The 20512-nt window shown below is 40.2% G+C and overlaps 2 protein-coding genes across 3 annotated transcripts; both read right to left on the bottom strand.

Moving 5' to 3' along the window:
• Positions 1-1501: 1501 nt before the first annotated feature.
• rgs13a (regulator of G protein signaling 13a) lies at positions 1502-3277 on the bottom strand. The gene is made up of 5 exons (XM_033650064.2): positions 3119-3277; positions 2937-2996; positions 2786-2847; positions 2525-2691; positions 1502-2414 (listed from the first exon to the last, which is right to left on the bottom strand). The coding sequence occupies exons 1-5, from the start codon at positions 3187-3189 to the stop codon at positions 2229-2231; spliced, it is 546 nt and encodes a 181-aa protein (XP_033505955.1). The 5' UTR covers positions 3190-3277; the 3' UTR covers positions 1502-2228.
• Positions 3278-13206: 9929 nt separating this feature from the next.
• Positions 13207-16170, bottom strand: rgs1 (regulator of G protein signaling 1). 2 transcript variants are annotated; one of them, XM_033651327.2, is made up of 4 exons: positions 15988-16170; positions 15698-15782; positions 15452-15618; positions 13207-13900 (listed from the first exon to the last, which is right to left on the bottom strand). In XM_033651327.2, the coding sequence occupies exons 1-4, from the start codon at positions 16018-16020 to the stop codon at positions 13724-13726; spliced, it is 462 nt and encodes a 153-aa protein (XP_033507218.1). In that variant the 5' UTR covers positions 16021-16170; the 3' UTR covers positions 13207-13723. The 2 variants fall into 2 exon arrangements, with proteins under 2 accessions (XP_033507218.1, XP_033507219.1); XM_033651328.2 differs by having other exon boundaries at positions 15698-15777; positions 16087-16147.
• Positions 16171-20512: the final 4342 nt, after the last annotated feature.

Below are 20512 nucleotides of genomic sequence, written 5' to 3'. Positions count from 1 at the left end.
ATTTAGATTTTTGGAAGAAAGAAACAACCCAGTAACTTAAAGATCGTAATTTCATCAAAACGAATATTTAAAAAAAAAAAAAAAAAAAACTACATCCATAGAACGTCTAGAAAGTTGTAGAATTAAAGTCTATATTTTCCTAAAAAAAATAATTACAGAAGAGAAATAATTGTTTTAGAAATTTTGACGGTTAATTTCAGGTTAATTTCAGATATTTTAACAAATTCTCTAGAAACAGCGTTTCTGGGACTGTGATTGTTCCGGTTGTAGAGTTGTCAAATAGTGTCGTGAAAAAGTAAATCTACTGAATATATCAAATATCTAGTACAGTCGAACTATCTTGTTATTATTATTATTGGTGGGAAATTATAACAGAGGAATATATTTGCCGTTTTAATATCAAGAACACTTTTGTGTTTTTGTGTGTATACAGGACGTTGTTGAATCAGGGAATCCGGGTGTCCACCACGAAAAAGGATCCTAATTGGCTAATTACGTTAGCATTAGTGACGAGTAGAGCTAAAAATGCTTTACGGAGATTGTTACAATGTGTTACAGGGCACACAAGAGAGGATTCATAATTTATTATTATTATTTTTTAATTACTATACCACAAAAGACTCTTCACTTGACTTCGCTGTCTTCAGTGTCTATTGTTTATGAACCTGGCAACCTGTAGAATTGAAGAGTGGAGCGAGAGCTACTGACCGGGAAGTATGAATCCTATATCTATTACCTTTAATTTAAATGATCAAAATATAATTTGGTGGCCCCCTGCAGTTAATCTGACCCCCTGCTGACCCAGGGGTTAAAGGAATGATTGGGACATTTTGGGAAATACGCTCAATCCTTTTCTTGCTGAGAATTAAGTGAAAATAGGCCTACTGAACACCAGCAGCTGGTTAGCTCAGCATAGAGACTGGAAACAGCTAACTCTGTTCAAAGGTGCTCTGTTTTTGTGCACTTTAAACAAATCAGATGCAAACTGGAATTCCTAACCCTCGGGCTGAGCCAGGTTAGCTGATTTATGCTAAGCTAAGCTAACCAGCGTCATGACTGTAGCTTCATAGTGACTGTACAGACGTGAAAATGGTATCAATCTTTTCATCTGACTCTCAGCAAGATAACAAATAAGCATATTTCCCCAAATGTCGAACTATTCCTTCAGATAAAGTTAGCACAACAAGGACACACAGGCCTAGTTGCAGACGTGTGGGCTGTGTACAGTGTTCAGTATTAGAGAGCACAATGAATATGTCTGGTACACTGTGCTGCTGTAGACATCTCTAAAGTCATAAAAAACACAGGGCAGTAAATATGAGTAAGTATATGAATGAGCAAAAAATGAATGAATTATTGAATGAACTGGTGACTAAGTTGCCTCGTGGATTCTCAAGGTGATGTATCTAAAGCTTTATGGGAACTGGACCTCATTTGTTTATCTGATAAGGACAGATCTTAGTCACTGCAGAGCTAGAGTAAAATATTTTTTTACACAGACTTCAAAGCAAATCCATATATTTTTATTAAATATATACAAATCCACATTAATATTCACATTTACACAACGTTTTTACAAACTGTGGAATACAACACAACATATAGCTTATGACAAATTATTATAAATGCAAGATCTCAGTGTGACAACACTGATGTCAGAATGTAATATTAAAAAATATCAAATGCGGAACGCTGTGCATAAAAACCCACATCTACATAGCATCTACTCAGCCATTGCTTTAGTGAAATAACAATAAACTCAAGATGGTGTGCAAGTGGAGGTAACACACAGCCTGTGCACTTGCATCTTGGGTGGAGCGTGTTGTTTGCGCCACATACACTTCCTGGCGCCTCGCACAGAAAGTCCCTTGCATTTTCACTATAATCGTGACATCTCTGGGAAGTCCTCTGCTTTACCGCGGCTATCACAGCTTCTGCCAATGTAGCCGTTTTTGACCTCAACTCCTCCTTTTCAAACCAGCTGGTTGTGAACGAACTCTTTTAACGACAGAGCTGCCTTCACCCCTCTAACAGTCATATGTGGCCAACCAGAAAGCATGTCTTTTCCATCTAAAGAGAAGCCATGAATGTGTCGAAAATAACATGTCTTTGGTGCTTTTGGTGCTCCCAGGGCGGGCAAACACACACCACAGTGTCTCTCAGGTAGTCCAGCATCAGGCTCAGTTTCACAGTTTCTACAAACACAGTGTCTCTGGTGTCCACTGTCTCTACATCTTCACCGATTCTGATGTGGAGTCCAGTAAAGCCTGATAGAGCTCAGACCTGAGGAAACGTGGGTAAGAGTCCCTCTCCATTAGCCCGTAGACGATCCTTTGGGCATCGCCGAAGCACACTGGGGTGGGCGTCTTTATGTTCCGCCTGATCAGATCTCTGGTCTTGTGATCAATGTTGATCTGGATGTGAAGGAAAGATAATAATGAGGATGATGACAAAAAAAGCAGCAGGGTTTTTTTTTGTAGAAAATAAAAGTGTGAATCTGTCATTAAAAGGCCTCTGGGCTTACCTCTCTGGGAGCCTCAGCTTGAATGTAGCGTTTGAAGATCTTTTTGGCCCTGGAGGACATCCTGAAAGAAGACTTGATCTTCTTATAGTCCTCACACACCAGCCAGAACTCAATGTTTTCATCACTGAACTCTGACTTCAAGAAGGCCTGGAATATCTTCATGCCGTCTAAATGGGTAGGAGAAATGAGCAGTTAGCCAACGTTGAGGAAGACTGTGAGACTATGAAACTTGACTATGGGACTACGTATTGATCAACTTACATTTGGATGATAGAAGTCTGTCTAGAGACTGTGACCACTGAGACATCTCCTCATAACAAAGCCTGCAAAACAGAGCGGCACTGTTACTTACATGTGCAACAGGTATGTTAACAGTTAAAGTGTTTGTAGTGGTAAAGTTGTCTTCACTTACCCCTCAGTGTTAGTGGTTTGAGACGATTTACACTGCAGCCGAGACTTCAGGTTTCCTCGCCTGGTTAACCAAACACAAACCAACAAGACGTATTTACTAACGTGTTCTTCTTATATTAAAAATTTTATCAGCAATGACACAAAAAAATAGAAAAAGTGCTTCAGTTATGATCGAATATTTACCTCTTCTTGTTATCAGCGTCCATGTTGAGTTCCTGCAGCTCCCTCTGAGGTGATGCTTCTAGACTCGGCATGGCAACAATGCCTTTTATGAATGTGACTGTGTGTTGGGCTGCGACTGTGTCAGTTTGATAAAACCGCCTGACTTATATATGTACAACAGAAGTCTGAAGTGAGGTTGGTGAGTAGCGTCACAACATCATGCTGAACTAACCACAGAAAAAGAGGAAGTTGGAGATGACGCAAACATGTGCAGACTGCATCGGCACTCTGTGTGTACTGTACTCAGACCTGCATCGTTAGTTGTTTGTTTTAACGTCTGGGGATGCAAATGGGGCAGTGGAAAATTCAGCAGCAGATAAGCAAATGCTTTAGCTTCTATTCCAGGCTTACACAAGCAACAATGCCCCTGTTTCAGGTTTTGGAAACATTTGGTGAAGTATACGCTGAGGCTGTTTCTCACTCAGTCAAATTAAACTGACACACAGGTAAAGATGTGCTCTTAAGCTTTGTGGAGTATCAGCTTATGAAAAACTTTTTCATGTGACGACAGTCCGAAGAACATTAGAGTAGAGTAGAGAAGCAGTAGCACCTTGACAATAGCAGCTATTCTACTCTTGACATTATTAACGACAGACAATGTTAGTTTGAAAAAGGAAAAACAAGACATTCTTTTTTGTGCAAAAGTTGAACTCATAATAAAATGCATCTTCACACATTTGCAGCCTTAGGGTGTGTTCACACCTGTGGTTCAGTTCATTTGGTCCACACCAGAGGAAAAACCATAACACACTGCTGCATGTTAGTTTTGGTTCAATTCCTGTTCACACTGACCTTTTGCAAACCAACCAAGAGGAGTAAACATGAAGTTCTACCAACTGACCGGTAACTTGCTGATTGGACATCCGACATCATCAGGACCTACAATCTGACAGATGTTTATGCAGCGGCACTTTAATGCTTCTGAAGTGTTTATTATTAATGTTCTTTGATTTCACAAAGAGCTCATAGAGAAATAACTGATGGTGAGCATTGCTAGTAGGCTATCATTTAGGTTCAGGTTACTTTATTTGTACCCGTAGGTAGGTTTGTTCTGCAGTAAGAGCATTTAACATAGAACAGAAGACATAAGGCCACACAAAAACAGGACATAGGAACATAAAACATAAAAGGCAAGTACTCAGAAGGCTTACTGATCAGGATTTGCAAGAGCCAGAAGTAAAACTACTGGAGTGCCACAATAAAAGACCTGATTAAGAACATGATGCAAGGGACAATAAATAGTTAAGACAAATCAAAATTTCCAAAGATGGTTAAGAATAATAAATAGATAAATAAATAAGAAAGACGTGCAAGGGCTGCCCCCTAGTAGTCGACCAAACTTTAGTTAATCAAACAGGTCATAAGTCAGCAAGATTTCTTTGGTCGCTTAGTTGCGAAAAAAACAAATGTGAAACTCTACTAGGAGCTGCGCCTTTTCAAAATAGATCATAACCTATATGACTGGAAGAGGCTACGCTCATCAGTCAGACAGAGGTCACGTTACAAACCAATCACAGCCGACAGATATCTTTCTCTTCTTCTGTAAATATTCAGTCTGATAAATACAGAAAAGTTGATCATGTTAGTGCAGGGCTACCCAGAGCTTTACATCTGTCCCATGGACGATAGGCCTACACACTTATAAACAGCGCCTGGAAGAAGATCAGCTCTGCGCTCAGGATTCAGGTCAATAGGCCATACAATGCTTGTTAAGGTTACTTAGCAACCTCAGACACAACCTTCCACCACACTCTTGAAAGCTGGCACAAAAAAGGCACATGAGTAGAGCCCAGCACCCGACCTCGCATTTTCCAGGCGGTTAAAGACGCAGCATGTGTACGGCCTCTAATTTCCAGGGCTGGTACCTGCAGTTATTCCACACGGGTAGGAAATCAGCTACCTAATATAATCTTACCTAACATAACCAGTTTCTTTCATTTATCACAAGACTCCACAGATTCAACATGCTGAAGTGGCCAAAAAGCCACCGACAAGGGCCAACTGCTGTCAACAGTGCAGGACACATCGCATAAACTAGGGCAACAGACGCTCACCAATGGTCCAAAATTGACCAACGGATGATTGTCAACTTGGTGTGTCCCTCAAATCTGTCTACCAGCATCACTTCTTACGTAACTCTCAGGCGTATCAGTCAGCTAGCTAACATTAGCAAAGTGAATAACTGCATTTATCAAAATGTTAAACTACATCTTTAACTTGTTCACTTGGTTAGTTTAAGCTAGATATTGCTCTATTACTGAGCCACGGACTAAACAGCCTTTTCCTCTTTTACCTCTGTTACACTGTGTTTTAGCATTTAGCACCATCCTGTTCAGCCAGAGTTACATTTTGAAGCTGTTCTCACATTATGGTACAATCAAATTAAACTCAGTGTGTTCTTTGGCCTCATAAGTCCCTAACTGAACCTGTCTACATGACTCAGCCGAGAGTATTTTCAAAGGTAGGCTATGCAGGAAATGTCAACTGTGATGTGAGAGCCAACCCGTTTTGTGTACTTAGCGTTTTGCCTCGCTACTTTTTGTTGACACTGTGTTTGCAATTTTTGAACAGCTTCCTGTTGAATGTGGGCTGCTGGTTTGGCAACTGGTCGCTACCTTGTCAGAGAGTCTCGACCTTACCTGTGTGCTGTTCCCAAGAACTTCCCAAAAAAGGCATGTTAAGAAGACAATAAGAATACAGGCAGAGAGCAGAGGCTCACACCACCACAAACTTCTAGTGGGTCACGAGTGATGATTAGGAGTGAATATTTCTGTATGATTCCATACATTTCTTTTAGGAACGTTCTACATAGTATACCTTTAATAATCAAGCAAATCAATTCGAGTCCTTGCTGTAAGTCAAGGAATTCGAGTCAAGTCATGGGTCAGCTCAAGCAAGTCATATCACACAAACTGCACCCAGTGGTGGAATGTAACTAAACACATTCACTCAGGAACTGTAAGTACAGAGTCTTTTCTTCTCATGCCACTGTCTACCTCTGCCACACTACATTTATCTGACAGCTTTAGTTACTTGTTACTTTACAAATTAAGATTTTGCACTCAAACATATGAACATTTTCAAGTACAGCTGGAACTATGAGTCAGTTATTGAATTCACAGAAAATAAATTTTCCACTCTTTTGATAATCATCTAATTGTGTTACGTTGAGGTTTGAAGTGTTGGCTGGACAAAACAAACATTACAAATGTGTCACTTTGGGCTGTGGGTAAGTGTGACGCTATCTCTCACAATTGATTTCTCGATTAATGGAGAAAATAATAAGCAGATTAACCCATGATGAAAATAATCATGAGTTAATAGTTCATAATAAGCTCCACCTCAACAACAGTAAAATCCTGCTTTCACATTAGTCACAATCATCTAATGAGATCATATGAATATGGGCATGAATATCAGCCGACAGGTCCTCCGCCACTGCGATATATTTGTCTTTATATTTTACAAACAAAACATCTCAACATCTAGATTAAATTTAAAAAGTCAAGTCCTTTCAAGGGGGCGGCACGGTGGTGTGGTGGTTAGCACTGTCGCCTCACAGCAAGAGGGTTGCCGGTTCGATCCTGGGTGTGGGAGCCCTTCTGTGCGGAGTTTGCATGTTCTCCCCATGTCGGCTTCCTCCCACAGTCCAAAGACATGCAGATTGGGGATAACTCTAACTCTAAATTGTCCATAGGTGTGAATGTGAGCATGAATGGTTGTTTGTCTCTATGTGTTACACCTATGTGTCAGCCCTGCGATAGTCTGGCGACCTGTCCAGGGTGTACCCTGCCTCTCGCCCAGTGTCAGCTGGGATAGGCTCCAGCCCCCCCGCGACCCTCAAGAGGATGAAGCAGTTAGAAGATGAATGAATGAATGAAGTCCTTTCAAGTGATCTGCCTCAAGTCAAAATCAAGTCTCGAGTCATGGCATTTATACTTGTGTGGTGGTGTGTTTGTGTCACTCTGCAGTTACACCTCCAAAACACTAGTCGACTGCGGAGGTTTCTGTGAAGTGCTGTAAAGTTCAGTTGATTCAAAACACACATTAAACATGGCTTAATAGTGACAGTTTCAAACACAAGTACACAAATCAGCTTCACTATAACTCGCAGCATTCGCAGACAAACATTTTCCCCACAAATACAACATGCTAATATTATTAGCACAAGCCTATGGCATTTTACATTGTATAAATTAGCCTAGCAGCTAGCAAATTTTCCTCTTCTCATATAAAGCCAGGGACAACAGCAACATTTAACAAAGGTAACGTTACATAATTTGGCTCCATTACAACTCAAAATTTTCACCGACAAAACAACTGTCTTATACTAAACACGTTTTCCAAACAAATACAACATCTTCACAATTTATTGTTTCAGGAGGTCTGTGCCGACACGACGTGTAGTTACATTTCTGGGGAGGTGCATGTCAGTGACCCCACCTTTACCAGTAGTATGTTAAGATCTGAGTTTTAATTAACCTCATTTATTCCTTCAACAAGTTGTTCATAGAAACTTGTATTTCAGGCCTCTCTTGTATCTTTTGCTCTGAATTTTGCTCTGGGTTAATTTGAACCTTCTTATTCTGCTTATGACTTGTCACAAATCATCAACTTTAATATTGTCTTTCATAGGTGTAGATATCAGCAACATGTGTATTTGTCCCCTCGTAACAGAGGACTTCTATTCTGATAAAATTAAAGATATTTACACCTTAAACTGATGCAAAGAAATGCAGACACTGGTGCATAGAAATTCACCAGATGTTAAGTGTTTGATGCTCAAAGTTTCCAGAGGGAGGACCACCAACCCCCTGTTTCACATGAACCCCCCAGTGTTGACACAAACCTTCTCCCTTCCTATCTTTGGTTCCACTTTATAGCTTCTTGCCATCACTTGATCTTTGAGAGAGGAGACAGACAGGAAATATGGGGGGAAACAAAGTGGGGGATGACACAAAACACAAGTCGCCCGCCGGAAACAAACTAAGGACACTGTGGTAATGTGGTGACACAGCCGCCCCAGTGTTTCCATTTTTGGTGTGAGCCTTGTAGACACTTGAAGTATGCAGCCATCTCTATGTCACTGAGGTTAAAATAAGATATCTGTGGCTCAGTGTGCTTTATCTAAAATCTTAGCTCTAGATCAAACCAGTTTGTCAACATCATGAAGTGAAACCGCTAGCACGCTCAGTTCTTTCTCAGTGCTGTGAGCCGTGTCACTGAAGACTGTTTTATTCACTTCCTGTTATCTTAACAGGAAGTTTTAACAAAACAAAAGCTTTCATCTGTCTTGTGGACTTTCCTCTGGATTTTCAAAGAATTTTTAAAGAGAACACAATCAGACATCTGTATTCATGTTTCTAAAAGGTGTAGTCCCTACCTGCTATGGTTCAGTACCAATGATATAAGCAATATGGCACTGAGCAGAAGTTTTTAAGAGGAAATTGTAGCAGTTTTTTATGTTTATATACCCTTCAGTCGGGTTTTACAGCACATCACGGTACTCGAGCTGTCCCCAGTTATCTGCTATTATCAAATTAAATTTGAGAACTTCAGCATCTTGATATGAAAAAGCATCAATCACAAAGCTGCTCACGTCTCCAAACCTGGTACCCTCTATTGGTACTTTAAGAAACACACCACTTTCATCAGTGAATATCTAATACCCTCATGCATCATGTAAGTTCCTGCTCCTCATACATGATGCAGAATATCTGAACATTTTCAGCCAACGTGGTCCAATTTGTTCCCCAGTCGTGCTGTTGCTGTATATAATAACATCCTCGACCTCGGAGAAGGATCAAAACAGTTGGCAAACCTGCTTCTCTCAGCTCATGAAATTTTTAAAGAGGAGTGTTCATCCTTGAGATAAACCTGAAAACTTTCATGCACGCTCCTCTTACATCTCACATGGGCTAATTTAGTGCAATTCTCTCGACTCAGACAACGGGAAGTGTCCCACAGTTGCTCAAAAATACAGTTCAGTTGTTAAGGGTTTTTTAAGCTGTGTTAAAAATGGGTCCAGATCACTCATCCATCACTTCAGCAGTTACCTGCAAATCTTTGGCTCAATTTGAAGCTTTTACTGTGTCATTTTGAAGTGGCACAGAGTTAGATGTTAAAGGGCCAATGTGTTAGGGGGATATATTGGCAGAAATGCAATATAATATAATAAGTTTAAAATTTAAAAATTTCTTCAGTGTAAAATCACCTGAAAATAAAACTTGTTGTGTTTTAATTACCTTAGTATAAGCTATTTATATCTGCATAGGGAGCAGGTGCATCCCCATTTTAATTTGAAACTGCTTTATTCAGTGTTTTACTAGTTTAAATCACAAGATCTGAAGGGAAGAGGCCTTTGCGGATAATTCGGCTCCCAGCAAAAACCTTCTGAATGTCTGTATCTTAAGTTATCAGAAATAAAATGTGAGCACACATTAGCATGTGGATGGCGAGCCGCCTGTCTCTGATGTGCCAAATAGCATCGGTGTGTGTTTTTACCTGTTTTAATCACCTGTATTGTTTCTTCTGGAGAGGAAGAGACTCCGCAGACAGTTTGGCTCCCGGTAAAAACCTCCTGAACAATGAACACTGAAGGAATTCTAACTGGGAGAAGTTTCAGCTGGTTGCAATCTGCAATCCTCACCACTAGATGCCACTAAATCCCCCTATCTTTTACACATAAAACCTTTAATGTCAGCATGTTATTTTGTGACAATCCATACAGCAATTGTCAAAGCTTTTACTAAAAAACACATGTCACAGTGGTTTTAGAAGAAAAGTGAGGGGAGCATCAACGTCCATGAAATTTCATGGCAATCCATCCAGTAGCTGTTGAGATATTTCAACCTGGACCAAAGTGGTGGACCAACTGAATCATCATAATAAATGTTTACATTGTACATTTCCGCAAAACATGGATATGTTACAATTGCACATTATTATGTAGTAGGTATGGGGAAACTTCCAACAACACTGTGGTTAACGTGCGTTTAGGTCCTGTTAGGGATTGTGTTGTGTTTTGCTTATGGTGCGCTGTTGTGTGCTGATGTTATGTGCAACACATAAATGGCTAATGTGCAGTACTGTTATGTTTTTATGTTTTTATGGCATATATATTTCTTCTGAACTATTATTGTAAGACAATAATACTTGTGCAGCTCCTGAGTCCAAGATGAATTTCCCTACAGGTAGACAGTGGAGAATATCATATCATATTCTATCATATCATATCACATCGCATTGTATTGCATCGTATCAAATCGAATTGAATCGAGTCGAATCGAATCCAATCGTATCATATCCATATCCATATTCTATTATATGGTATCGTATTGCATTGCATCGTATCGTATCATATCATATCGTGAATTGAATCGAAGTGAATTGAATCCAGTGGTATCGTATCATATCAAATCAAATTGAATTGAATCCAATCGTATCGTGTCGTATCCAATCGTATCGTATCCATATCCTTATTGTGTCATATCATATCGTATCACATTGCATTCCATCGTACCCTATCATATCATATCGAATTGAATCGAGTTGAATCAAATCCAGTCATATCTCATCCATATCCATATTGTATTATATCATATCGCATTGCATTGCATCGTATCATATCGAATCAAATTGAATTGAATCCAATTGTATCGTACTGTATCGTATCATATCGTATCGTATCGCATCATATTGTATTGTATCAAAAAACACTTGTTTATGGTTAGGAAAAGGATCACAGTTTTGGTGGCTCATTCTCGGCAGGAAAGACAGTGAGGGGTTGCCTAAAAACATCCATGTCTGGTGGCTACATAACCCCAGGAAATGCAGCACTGGCTCACTAAAAACCACCAGTTTTGATGTTTGTTGGTCTTGAACAGCAGTCTGCAGCTTGACAGGCAGTGGTCTCGTCCAGGCGTCACGTCATCCACCATCCCCTCCACCTCCAGATGACAAAGTCAGCTCATATACTATGTCACTTTACAAACATTAATATGATACGTATGAAACTTAGAAATGTAACATCTGTAGTTTGCAGAAACATACAACCTTTTCTTCTGCCGACTGGACTGGGTGGATGGACTGACTAAGTCATGTAACAAAAAGCGAAACACATTTTTGAGGGGAAGTATCTTCAGAAAATGTATTTCCACAGGATAGACTGCAGTCTGACATTCTCTCAACACTTTCGCTTTTCATCTTAAAACCCATAACTTAATTCTGACTTTCATTTCATTTCAATGGTTTCCTGCCTTTGTGCCTCAGTCTACCGTTGCTGTCTGCACCTACAGCTGCATTAAATCATAGAGTAACTCTGACAACAACAGATGCAACCATGATTTTCACAGTGAATATTGACAGTATGTCAAGAGTATCTACAAGCTGTTTTTCATACTATTGTGAAACTACTGAAAACCATGGCAACACTTTTCAGTGTGTTTAAGAATGTAAAACATATTTTGCAAGAAATGCAGAGAACAAAAAGTAAACGTAAAAACTGGAATGGACCTTTCAGAATGGAGACTTAAACGTAGATTTTACATAACATAAACACATCTTAGGAAAGCTTAGAAGTCGAAATATGGTATAGATTGTTTGGTTAACATGCTGCAAGTGATGACATTTGAAATGTGAATAAAAATATACCAAGTGAAGTGTTTTAAGTAAACTTAATGGGTTGCTTTTGAGCCACAGGTAAGTACTGTTTTCACCACATTGTCTATGTTCGTGTTAGTTTGTTCGACAGGAAATGTTTTGTGTCACGAGGCAGCTGTTGAAGGCTTGCGGCGGAGACACAAACTGTTATCGCAGACATTTTCTTTATCGGCTGCAGCACCCATCTGTGAGTTTCCTCCATCAACTGCTCTCACTCTGAGAAATACAGCCTTGCTCACTTTCTGTCATTTTTATGTCTTCCTCACTTCCTGCAAGTGATATCTGCTGCAGTGTCGCTGCAGTTGCTTCATAATAACGATGATGCAGATTAAACACGCGGTTTTGTCAAACGCAATCTTCTTACAGTACCCAACGAACTTAACCCTTCTCCCACAATGAGGTGAGCACAATCAGGCTTGTCTAAACTAGAGGAAGTTGTGGTGAGCTGTCTGCACAACACAGTGTGATGTTCGGCAGCTCTTAAAATAAATCCCCCGTGCGTTTAATGCCACCAACACAAACAGAACAAAATGTGTGTCTGACACCCTGCAGTCACATGGAGAAACCACGTTGTGCCTACTTCCACTTTCCAAACACAAGAAACACATCAGACAATAAACACGTTAGGGTTATACATGCAAAAGGGAACAATGGAGCTGCAGCAATGTTATGCCTCTTTTAATTCAAGTCCTGTGTGCTGAGTTTATCCTCCACTGTGGGTTTGAACATTGTGTCCAAATGTAGGAGCGCTGCTGTGTTGTGCTCTTTTGTATTTGCATGATTTTTACATAGACGATTACATCAGCTTGTGAAATCCAACATGTCCTGGCTTGACGTGACAAAGCAAAAACTAGACTGATAAAACAGCAAATATTATCGTAAACTGTTTGGCACTTTATGAAACTCTGCATGGCGCAACATAATCTTTCTTTGAAAGGAGATTTAGGCCTTCATAAAGGACAATGAGCTTAGTTAGAGAGGATTTTCTCGTCACATTAGATGCAAAGTTTTGATTTGAATCCTCTCAGACACTTTTTTCTAGGTGAATGAACGGAACTCCACTGAAAGTGCACTCCCGCCCACGCCACCCCCCGTGTGTCTGGCAAATTTAACTTGAGACATAGTTGATTCATACAGTTCCTCTTCAAAGTGTACAAACTTCTCCTGTGTGCAGCTGAGATGTCATAGAGGGAGGAAGTGTGAGGTGGGTTTTGCCTTTTTTTTCCAAACTTGTGTCTTCCTGTTTACTGAATGATGCTGCATGCAGGACTCTGTTGCCATCTGGTGTATTTTTTGACCAATGACCATATCACAGTGTACACACAGAGCCTCCTGTGACAACAAGATAAGGTGCATTTGCATTGAATTCAAAAGGACCACACCCAAAAGCCATTCAACTGAGTATATTTAGTTTTTAAGATGTTTCAGAAACTTACACAAGAAAACACAGAACTGAGAGACAGATGCTTAAGAATACACTCACATATTTATTTGCATGTGAAAGTTGAATTCTTAGAGGATATTAAGATTTATATTTGCATAATCAATTAAAGCGTTGATAATACTTCACAATAAAAGAACTCTTTATTATTAACCTCATGGAGCGGAGGGGAGAAAATAGATAATTAAAGCAGAATTATGTGCACAATCTCTTTAAAGACTTCTCTTTTTTACCTTTACATAATTAAAGAGATACAGTATAATACAAGCCGCAAATTCTCTTGAGCTGCAACTGTCTACTGAATCACACAGGCTGAGGAAGAAGCTATTTCTGCTACACTTGGGATCTGGATTGTATGGCGTAAACCTGTTATCCACACTGAAATCAAAGAGTGCTACAGCAGATCAGAGCTGGAGGGGAGATTTCGGGAGTCTCCATCTGAAAGGCTGTCAGTTTTAAAACAGTCACCTTGAATCGGTTCTCCTCAGGAGTCCCTGATAGATGTCAGATTTGAGGAAGCGCGGGTAGCAATCCCTGGCCATCAGACTGTAGATGAGCTTCTGTGCCGTATCAAATGAAGTCAGGGAGGGCTGGGAGATGTTCTTTGTTATGTTTTCTCGGGTACTGCAATCTATGTTGATCTGGAATCAAACAATATTGCCCATGGGTGTCTTAAAGCAACTATTTTTTATCGTCATTCACTTTAATGTTCTGTGGCGGAAACAACTGCTGAGTAAAGTGTAACTCTGGTGTTTTCCAACCTGGATCCTATTTTCTCACATTTTTGTGTCTAAGTGACGACTAGAGCAACAGTTTTCAAAATCGATCCAGTATTGAGTGAGGCTGCAGCGGGCAAACAGGCTGCAGTGTCAACCATGCGGGCAGTTGAGCTCTGTCTATTTATATCAATGAAAAATTCACCCAGTTAGATGTAGAAAAAATGTTGGCTCTATGAATGCTAAAATGACTGTTTATTTATTTGTCTGGTGTGTGTGGCGATGGTAATTTTGGGGCTACAATCCTTTTTGTTTAACCAGAAACAGCCCCGAAATTGCAATTGTCAAACACACCAGACTCCATTTAAATAAACAATAATTTTAGTGTCTATAGAGGCAGCATTTTTTCCACATCTAACTGGGTGGATTAATTCTTTATTTCAGCCAAAACAGAGTTGCTGATTGTTGGAACAGTGGAAAGACAAACTGAGATGGTATTTAGTGAGTTTTATTTTGGTTCTTTTGACTTTGAATTAAGTGTGTTTTACAATGATAAAAATTCTGTTTATGTAAATGGAGTCTGGTGGGTTTGGTGATTGCAATTTTGGGGCTGTTTTTGGTTCACCAAAAAGGATTCGACACTTTAACAAAAAGGTCTATCTCAGATTTTAGGAAGTGCTGGGTGATAGACCTTTTTGTTAAAGAGTAAGATCCTTTTAGTTTAACCAGAAACAGCCGCGAAATTGCTATCACCAAACAGACCAGACTTCATTTAAATAAACAGTAATTTTAGAATGTATAGAACCAGCATTTTTTCCACATCTAACTGGACGGATTAAAGGTTTATTTGAACCAAACCAGAGTTGGTGATTGTTGGAACAGTGGAAAGATGAACTGAGATGGTATTTTATGAGTTTTATTTTGGTTCTTTTGACTTTGAATAAAGTGTGTTTTACAATGATAAAAATTCAGTTTTTTTAAATGGAGTCTGGTGGGTTTGGTGATGGCCATTTCAGGCTGTTTCTGGTCAAACAAAAATGATCATACTCCCTAACAGAGAGGTCTATCTCTTCCATAATGCTGTCAGACACTTAGAATAACAATCTGAATCTGTCCGTGCCAAAACCAAACACTTTTAGTGGACGTAATTTGACAGTGCATAATTGCCCCATGTGTTTACATTGCAGCCTGTTTCACAGCTGCCACCTGCTGCTCTCTCGCTCAGGATTGGACCAATTTAAAAAATATTGTTCTGATCAGTCACTTAGACACATTAACATGGGAAAAGGCTCCAGGTTGAAAAATACCAAAGTGACCCTTTAAATAATAATAATATCTGCGGTTTTACCACCATAAAACACACATCTTTACAGCAGTCACTATATCACTATGGGCCTGGTAAATTCAGATTACAAATAAATGCTCTTTGTGCATTTTTGCAGTTTGAATTCCTAACAAAAGCCTGCAGTTGTTTACCTGTCTGGGCGCTTCTGTTTGGACAAACTCTGAATAGATCCTGTTGGCAGAGGAGATCATCTCTGGCACCGTCTTGATTTTTTTATACTCCTCGCAGGCGAGCCAAAACAGAATATTCTCCTCGCTGTATTCGGACTTCAGGAACTCTCGGAAAGCTATCTGGCCAGCTGGAAATCGCAGACGACAGTGAGCAGGTAGGAGGTGTACATATGATGAAATAAATGCACAATCAGAGGAGACTCTCACCTTTACAACTGAGGACTTTGTCCACGGACTCACTCCAAGTCTCAACATCATCCAGTGGATCCTTGGGAAAGCAACACAATCTACCCTTGAAAAGAGCATCGAGATCTATCACTAGCCCAGTTATCTGTTGACTCCACAGCACATAGCACCTGCAAACCACACTGGCAGGCCAAGTTATTTAGTATTTATAGTATGCAATATGTAAAGATGACTTGTAAACACTGTAATGCATTGAGTGTCTGACAGCAAGCCTCTTCAGGAATAATGGCACAATGCAAAGTGAGACTTACAGTGAGTGAAAACCTCCTCGGTATTTTCCACATGGCTGCTGTAAGCTGTTGCCTGCTGAAAATGGTAAAGGCCCAATAATCAAATATGCAGTAACTCACTTTATCGCCATCTCCTCGTCCTCTACGAAAGGGAGACAGAGATAAGATCCTGCCAGACTGAAGATGGGGTTGTGATTGTTTGGAAACGAGGGAGTCAAGTGACTGAACAAATCTAAATGACCCCCCCCCCCCCCCCCCCCCCCCCAACCACACACCCAACATGAATGGAATATATGGAAATCTGTATGCAAAGTGTTGATGTTGGAAGAGACAAGGCACCCTTCCATGTCTGTCGCACCTCGAGGAGGAGAGAGCTCAGCTGTGATTTAGGCTGATTGCATCTGATGTCCAAAACAGTGGCCATCATTAACATGAATGTGACAGGTAGTTTATATTTCTATATAAATGAACTGAATTAAGATGATTTAAACCCTACAAATTCTAGATTACAGAATATTTCATTGATTCATTCCTTAGTAAGAAGTATATTATAGTTTTTTTATTTTTATTTATGAGTATTATCAGGTATTTAGTGACATGATTACCCGCTGCGGTGGAGCACTACATGTCAAATTCAGAATAAGGTTCAACTAAAGCAGTGAGTGATGATCAGGAAGTGCTGGGAGAGATCCTGACCATAAACAAATAGCCATAAACAAATTCACTATTAAGGAAAACTCTCATCATCCTGTCATTTGCATATCTGCAGTGTTCCTTCATCAAGGTGACAAAAAAGCATAAACAAGCACTGATTCATCAACATGTCTCATACTTCAGTCGCTGGAGGTGATCACGGACCCTTGAAACTGAAAGGTTTTGATTTGAACAGAGATTTTGCACGTTGGTAGATTAGTCTGGGCCTCGGAATACAGAAAAGGGATGATGTGTTAGATGAAAAATGAGTTGTGTGCAACAAATTTCAAAGCAATCCTTTAGCTGTTAAGACGTTTCACTGTAAACGATAGATGTGAATCTCATGGTGGTGGTGGATGAAAAGGCCAAAGTCACCAAAGTCATGTACAAAATTTTGTGCCCATCAGGCGACAACCTCCGGGCCTGAAAAAGGGAGCCAGCATGGAAGTGCCAGAAACAGCAGATCCTTGAATGGTCATGTGAATCCATAGTGTCACCCAGTGGTTTGCGGACTCCCATTCGAAGTCTTTAGTTTGGTAATTTGAACTTTTGGACCCAGAAGTGGCCAGATTTGAAGGCACCAATGTAATTATGAGATGGTGTATCATCTCTATGCAACAACTCTCTGTACTTCTGTTCTGATTTGCAGCTTTTCAGGTTTATTTTGTGGCTGAATACGATTTGTAGCTTCTTAAAATATGAATATGTTCAGTAACTTGCAAACTGCAGCTTCAGCTTAGCGTTAACTTTAATTTGTGCGTTAACTTTTAATTTGTAACTTTAATTTTAATTTGTCTGCACATGAGAACTTCAACACATCTCTTGATTTTTCTCACCGCAACCTTATTTCCGGAGTCTGTCATAAAGCTGCCGTGCTTACTGCAGCATCTATAGCTGCAACCACTGAGGCTCATACACAACACTGTATTCATAATAAATACGCCACTGTAATAAAAATAACCAGCGCCAATTAATCAGTTAATAAGAATGTGTGTGTCGGGGGGCATAAGCACGTACAACAAGCAGCGACCAACTGTCCGATACCAGCACACATGAGGACGGAAACAGAAGGCTCGGTGGGGACGGAGCACCTGCTGCAGCAAGCAAACACGCTGTCTGCGGTCATTTTGACTTGATCAGCAGACTTCACTACAAGCCAATTGGATGTAGAAACAGGTGACATGCTTTACTGTCTAAAAACAGCTGCCGGGGATTTGACCAGTGGAGTTGCAGGTGACAACATCAGCCAAAGTCCGGCCACTTCACACTGCCACAACTTTTCTCTGCAATGTTCTAAAACGGTTTTGTCTCGTCACGAATCATTGGCCTAAACTGGGCTTAAGACGCTAAACAAGACTTATCTTATCTGACCAAAATGTTACCATTAATTTAAATGAACTGAGATAGCGACAGCTACAGCTACACTATACTCTATGAATCTGGGGTTACGGTATGGTTACATTACTTTACCAATGTTGTCGCCATGGTAGTGACTTTATTATGGGTAACTTTAAGTCTTAATAAAATGTTAATAGATGAGTCATATAAAAATTCACCCTCGCACAGTTGTCATTAATGGGTAAATTAGCTATAAAGACTAAAACTTTTTTTGTACCAACCTGTAAACGTGTTTATTTCTGCTGTAAGTTGGACATGTTCAACACGGGGCTCTATAGGGACTAACTTACTTTTGGAGCCAGCCTCAAGTGGCCATTTGAGGAAGTGCAGTTTTTCGCATTTCGACAATGGCTTCATTTTTCAACCCTGGGCGTTGCCTCTTGGTCACTCCCCATAGACTTTTAGGCCTCTAGTTTCGCAGACCGGGCGAGGCGGAGGCGCAGCGCACCTGCGCTTCGCCAACTGGGTGTGGCCAGGCGGATTTTGCAAGTTTGGCACACTGTGCGCGCTGGTGCAGCTACTCCTCTTTCCCACCTCCGTCCCTCCTACCTGCGTAAGTCGGAAAGAGGGAGGAGAGAGGGCGTGGAGTGGGTTTTACACAGCCAATTCACATCAAACCAATCGAATGAGTCCCTCTCCTCGCCCTTAAATGCGCCGCGCAAAGGCATAATGAGAGCTTACTCAATTCGCCATGGCAGAAGACAGCAACAGCGTCAGACAGCCAAACTTCTCCCCGGAGGAAACTGATGTTTTGGTCCGGGAGGTCAAAGCTCGTAGTGTCCGAATATATGGAACTGCGAGCAGACCTCCACAGGGTTCCATTACGTGTGCCAAACATACATCAGATGTGACGGGACAGTCGATATAGAAATACATTTATGTGCTGATTGCAGATAGTTGCATTGAATAGTGGTTTTTGTGGGTATTTACTGCATTGTTAATGTGCCTAACATTCTGGAAGCCTGCCTGTGAGTTTTTGGTGACGTGTGTGCACTTGGCTGTCCACCGGTCAGCCAAAGTTCCGCTACACCGGCTGTGCTCCGCCTGCGCTGACAGTAGACCTGGTTTCAGCTGGCGAGCTTTTTAGCGCACTTTCGGCGAAGCCTTTTGGCACGAAACTGTCACTGTGCCAAGCTGGATCTGTCGACACCTCCCCCTGCTGCGCCGCCACACCCATCTCAGCGCACCTCGGTCTGCCAAACTACCAAACTGAGCGCACCTCGGGTTGCGCTGCTCAAAACTAGCTCTGCGTGGGGTTCGCCACCCTGCGCTACCCTGCGCCGCGCCGGGAAACTGGAGGCCTTAATATAAAAAAAACAACAAAATGTCAATCTACTGGTGTTAGTGGAAAAGCCCAGGGATCACCACAGTTAGTGGGATTCATTCTCTGAGGAACATGAATGTGTAGAGACTTTTATGACAATCCATGCAGTTGAAATATTTCAGTCTGGATCAAAGCAACGGACGACCAAACAACTGAGAGACAGAGGAACATTACCATTCACAGAACCATCCCACTAACAATCTAATTCTTCTCTTAATGACATTTTAGTTTGTTTTACTCTGTGTTTTATTATGTGTAAAGGCTTTTAATTTGTTTCATTCAGGTTTAAATGTGTTTGGTTTTATTGCAAAGCACTTTGTAACCGTGCTTTGAAATATAAATAAGTATTATATACTTATAGTAGTATAATTATTATTATAACATGAATTATTATTATTATTATTATTATTATCATTATTATTATTATTTTAACATAAATAAAAACATCAGGTAAAGAATGAAATTAATTTTTCACCACACATATTCTCAGTGTTGTGATCAGCTACTGCTTCAGATGAGTCAGCAGCAGTATGCACAGTGTCTGCTGTGTGTTTTTAACTCCCGTCAAAGGATGTTTGATTTAGATGATTTAGTCCTCACTAAAATATACTCACTAAGATAAAGCAGAATGCGTAGCAGACATTTCTACATTTTGTCCTTAAGAGCATATATATTCTGTATAATTACATATTTTTGTGATTTGAAATAGGTTAACAAAAGAAAGATATTTCATCATTGCTCAGTGACGTGCAGTGGTGTCCCCAGGATGTTTTTCACAGGGGTGGCCAGAGGGGGCCACTGAAAATCTTAGGATGGCACACCAAAACCAAAAGCCATGACCAGGAAATCTCTGATGCTGTCCCAGTATAGGCTGTAGGCTAACTGGAAACTGTGTCAGTATGAGAGTTAAGGAATAGCGTGCTGATATACTTTGACTCCTTATTTTAAAGTTAACGTTGATGTGCACAGACTAATAACGATACAGTGAACATTTAGATTTCCACAATCCTGTTTAACGTGTTATGTATTTTTCTTATATTTATTTCATATTTCTCTATATTTTTCTTTATTTCTCTGTAATTCTATTATATTCCTTTATATTTCTCGTATGTTTATTGTATTTCTCTATAT

The sequence above is a fragment of the Epinephelus lanceolatus genome, chromosome 12 (genome assembly GCF_041903045.1).
Source record: "Epinephelus lanceolatus isolate andai-2023 chromosome 12, ASM4190304v1, whole genome shotgun sequence".
In the NCBI taxonomy this organism is placed as follows: Eukaryota; Metazoa; Chordata; class Actinopteri; order Perciformes; family Serranidae; genus Epinephelus; species Epinephelus lanceolatus.
This window is presented reverse-complemented; position numbering and strand designations above follow the sequence as displayed.

Excerpts from the sequence above, each read along its gene's own strand:
- rgs1 (XM_033651327.2), bottom strand. The coding sequence starts at position 16,020 with ATGTGGAAAATACCGAGGAGGTTTTCACTCACT. Across the intron at positions 15,619-15,697 it reads CAAAGTCCTCAGTTGTAAAG|CTGGCCAGATAGCTTTCCGA; the intron begins GTGAGAGTCTCC and ends TGCGATTTCCAG. Across the intron at positions 13,901-15,451 it reads AAACAGAAGCGCCCAGACAG|ATCAACATAGATTGCAGTAC; the intron begins GTAAACAACTGC and ends GTTTGATTCCAG.
- rgs13a (XM_033650064.2), bottom strand. The coding sequence starts at position 3,189 with ATGCCGAGTCTAGAAGCATCACCTCAGAGGGAGCTGCAGGAACTCAAC. Across the intron at positions 2,997-3,118 it reads GACGCTGATAACAAGAAGAG|GCGAGGAAACCTGAAGTCTC; the intron begins GTAAATATTCGA and ends TTGGTTAACCAG. Across the intron at positions 2,692-2,785 it reads CAGACTTCTATCATCCAAAT|ACGGCATGAAGATATTCCAG; the intron begins GTAAGTTGATCA and ends CTACCCATTTAG.